A 1899-nucleotide genomic window follows, 5' to 3' on the forward strand; every position below is an offset into this window, starting at 1 on the left:
TTAGAAGGGGGAGAACCAGCAAAAAGTTCTACCATGAGAGTGCTAAATATTTTCGATTAAAAGACAACATATTGTATCGTACACAAAACATCCAGAACTTGAGCTACTTCATCTTTTGTGCATCCCGAAAAGCTTGGCAGGACACTGGTTCGAGTCTATTCATAAAGACCCGTCAGCTCCCCATTTTGGGTTTTCAAAGACATATAAAACTGTCCTTAACAAATACTACATGCCAAACATGAAATCATACTTGGCATTCAGAATCAAGAACTGTAGGGAGTGCCAACTCTTGAAAAAACTACCCAGAAAACAACAAGGTGAACTTCTGCACCACCCGATAGGCCATATAGGAGAAAGATGGATGTTTGACGGTTTAGGTCCCTATCCACACGAAGAAGGGAAACCAAAATACGTTTTAGTCGCCATGGAAACAAGTACACGTTATATAGTGACGAAGGCTGTTAATGGGATTACGGCAGACACCATTGAACAATTCTTATTGGAAGAAGTAATTCTGAAATTCAGCGCCTTTCGTTTTCTTCATCTGGACAGACATCCTGTGCACAGAGCGAAGAAACTTCAAAAACTAACAGAGATATATAACTTTGAATTTAAGTTCTGCCCTGCTTTGAACCATCAAGACATAGGATTAGTCGAAGTTATGAACAAAAAACTGCAGAATTCCTTAAAATATTTCGTCCAAGAAAATCACGAAACATGGCCAAAATTATTACCTCATATTACTTTTGGTTTAAATAGTTTCGTTCAATTAGGAACGAAGAAATCCAGCTTCTTTCTCATGTTTGGATACGAACCCAGGACCATCAGCGATTGCAAACTACGGATTACTCCTCAGCTACAGCTTGAACGAGACCAACTTGTAAATCTTCAAGAAAAGACACGGCATAACTTACTGAAGGCTCACGAACAACAAAAGAAGTATTTCAATAAAATACATAAACAACAAACTTGTCACACTGGAGAGAAATTACCCATTTATTTTTCCTGTCGAAGAATTGGAGAGTCATCACAATGGACCGATAGATACTGTGGACCGGCTACAATAATCTCAAAACTAAACAATAATCTCTTTCGAGTTCGCATGCCCCATAACTTCAGGGGTAGAGAACAGAATATCTCCATCGGTAGAATCAAATTTTACCATGATGGCGATTAACACATACCACACGAGGAAAATGAAGAACGCAACGGATAAGATGACGAACCGAACAGAAAGAAAACAAAAAAAATATATCATCATCTCAGCATATAAACGAGTGACATGCAAAGCGCACTCTTCATGTTTCTGCGGCAAAGAAGAAAGAAAAAAGGAGACGAAATAAAACATGGAATAGAACAAACCAAGATACACCTTATGATACAGCTAACTATTTGAAGTGACCAAATTTAGTACCTACCTTCGTATTCAAATCGCACGCGATCCTTTGTCTTTTTTTTTTCACTCTTATAAATCCTATCCAACCTGCATTCTGTCATATAAATAAGCATCCATACATACAATTTCCTTCAGTGAACAAAATTGCAAGCCAGCATTTTCTTTCGACTTCGAGCGAACGAACTTCACATGGCCAGCTCCAACATTTTTTCTCTTCGCTTCTCCGTTGCATTTCGTATAACTAACACATTAACCTACATATACATAGTGTTCGGAAAATCAGGAATTTTGATTCGCAACCTTTTTCCCGACGTGACTACAATTATCAAAGTACTGACTTTAACCGTTCTCTAAGTGTGTTCTGTCATCTATTAACTAGTACTAGCCAGAACTAGACCAATATTAGAAACATTTTATATAATAGCACCATATGACGTGCGAACTTCATAACATATACTACGGACATTACCATCAGTGATGTAGTTATAACTATTAACTGTACT

General features: G+C 37.7%; 1 protein-coding gene across 1 annotated transcript; it reads left to right on the plus strand.

Annotated features, from left to right (window-relative positions):
- The first annotated feature begins 238 nt into the window (after nucleotides 1–238).
- Nucleotides 239–1177, plus strand: LOC145682992 (uncharacterized). The gene has a single exon (XM_081754347.1). The coding sequence runs from the start codon at nucleotides 239–241 to the stop codon at nucleotides 1175–1177; it is 939 nt and encodes a 312-aa protein (XP_081610473.1).
- Nucleotides 1178–1899: the final 722 nt, after the last annotated feature.

This window comes from Thermobia domestica, chromosome 4 (assembly GCF_964235325.1).
Source record: "Thermobia domestica chromosome 4, izTheDome1.hap1.1, whole genome shotgun sequence".
In the NCBI taxonomy this organism is placed as follows: domain Eukaryota; kingdom Metazoa; phylum Arthropoda; class Insecta; order Zygentoma; family Lepismatidae; genus Thermobia; species Thermobia domestica.

Excerpts from the sequence above, each read along its gene's own strand:
- LOC145682992 (XM_081754347.1), top strand. The coding sequence starts at position 239 with ATGAAATCATACTTGGCATTCAGAATCAAGAACTGTAGGGAGTGCCAA.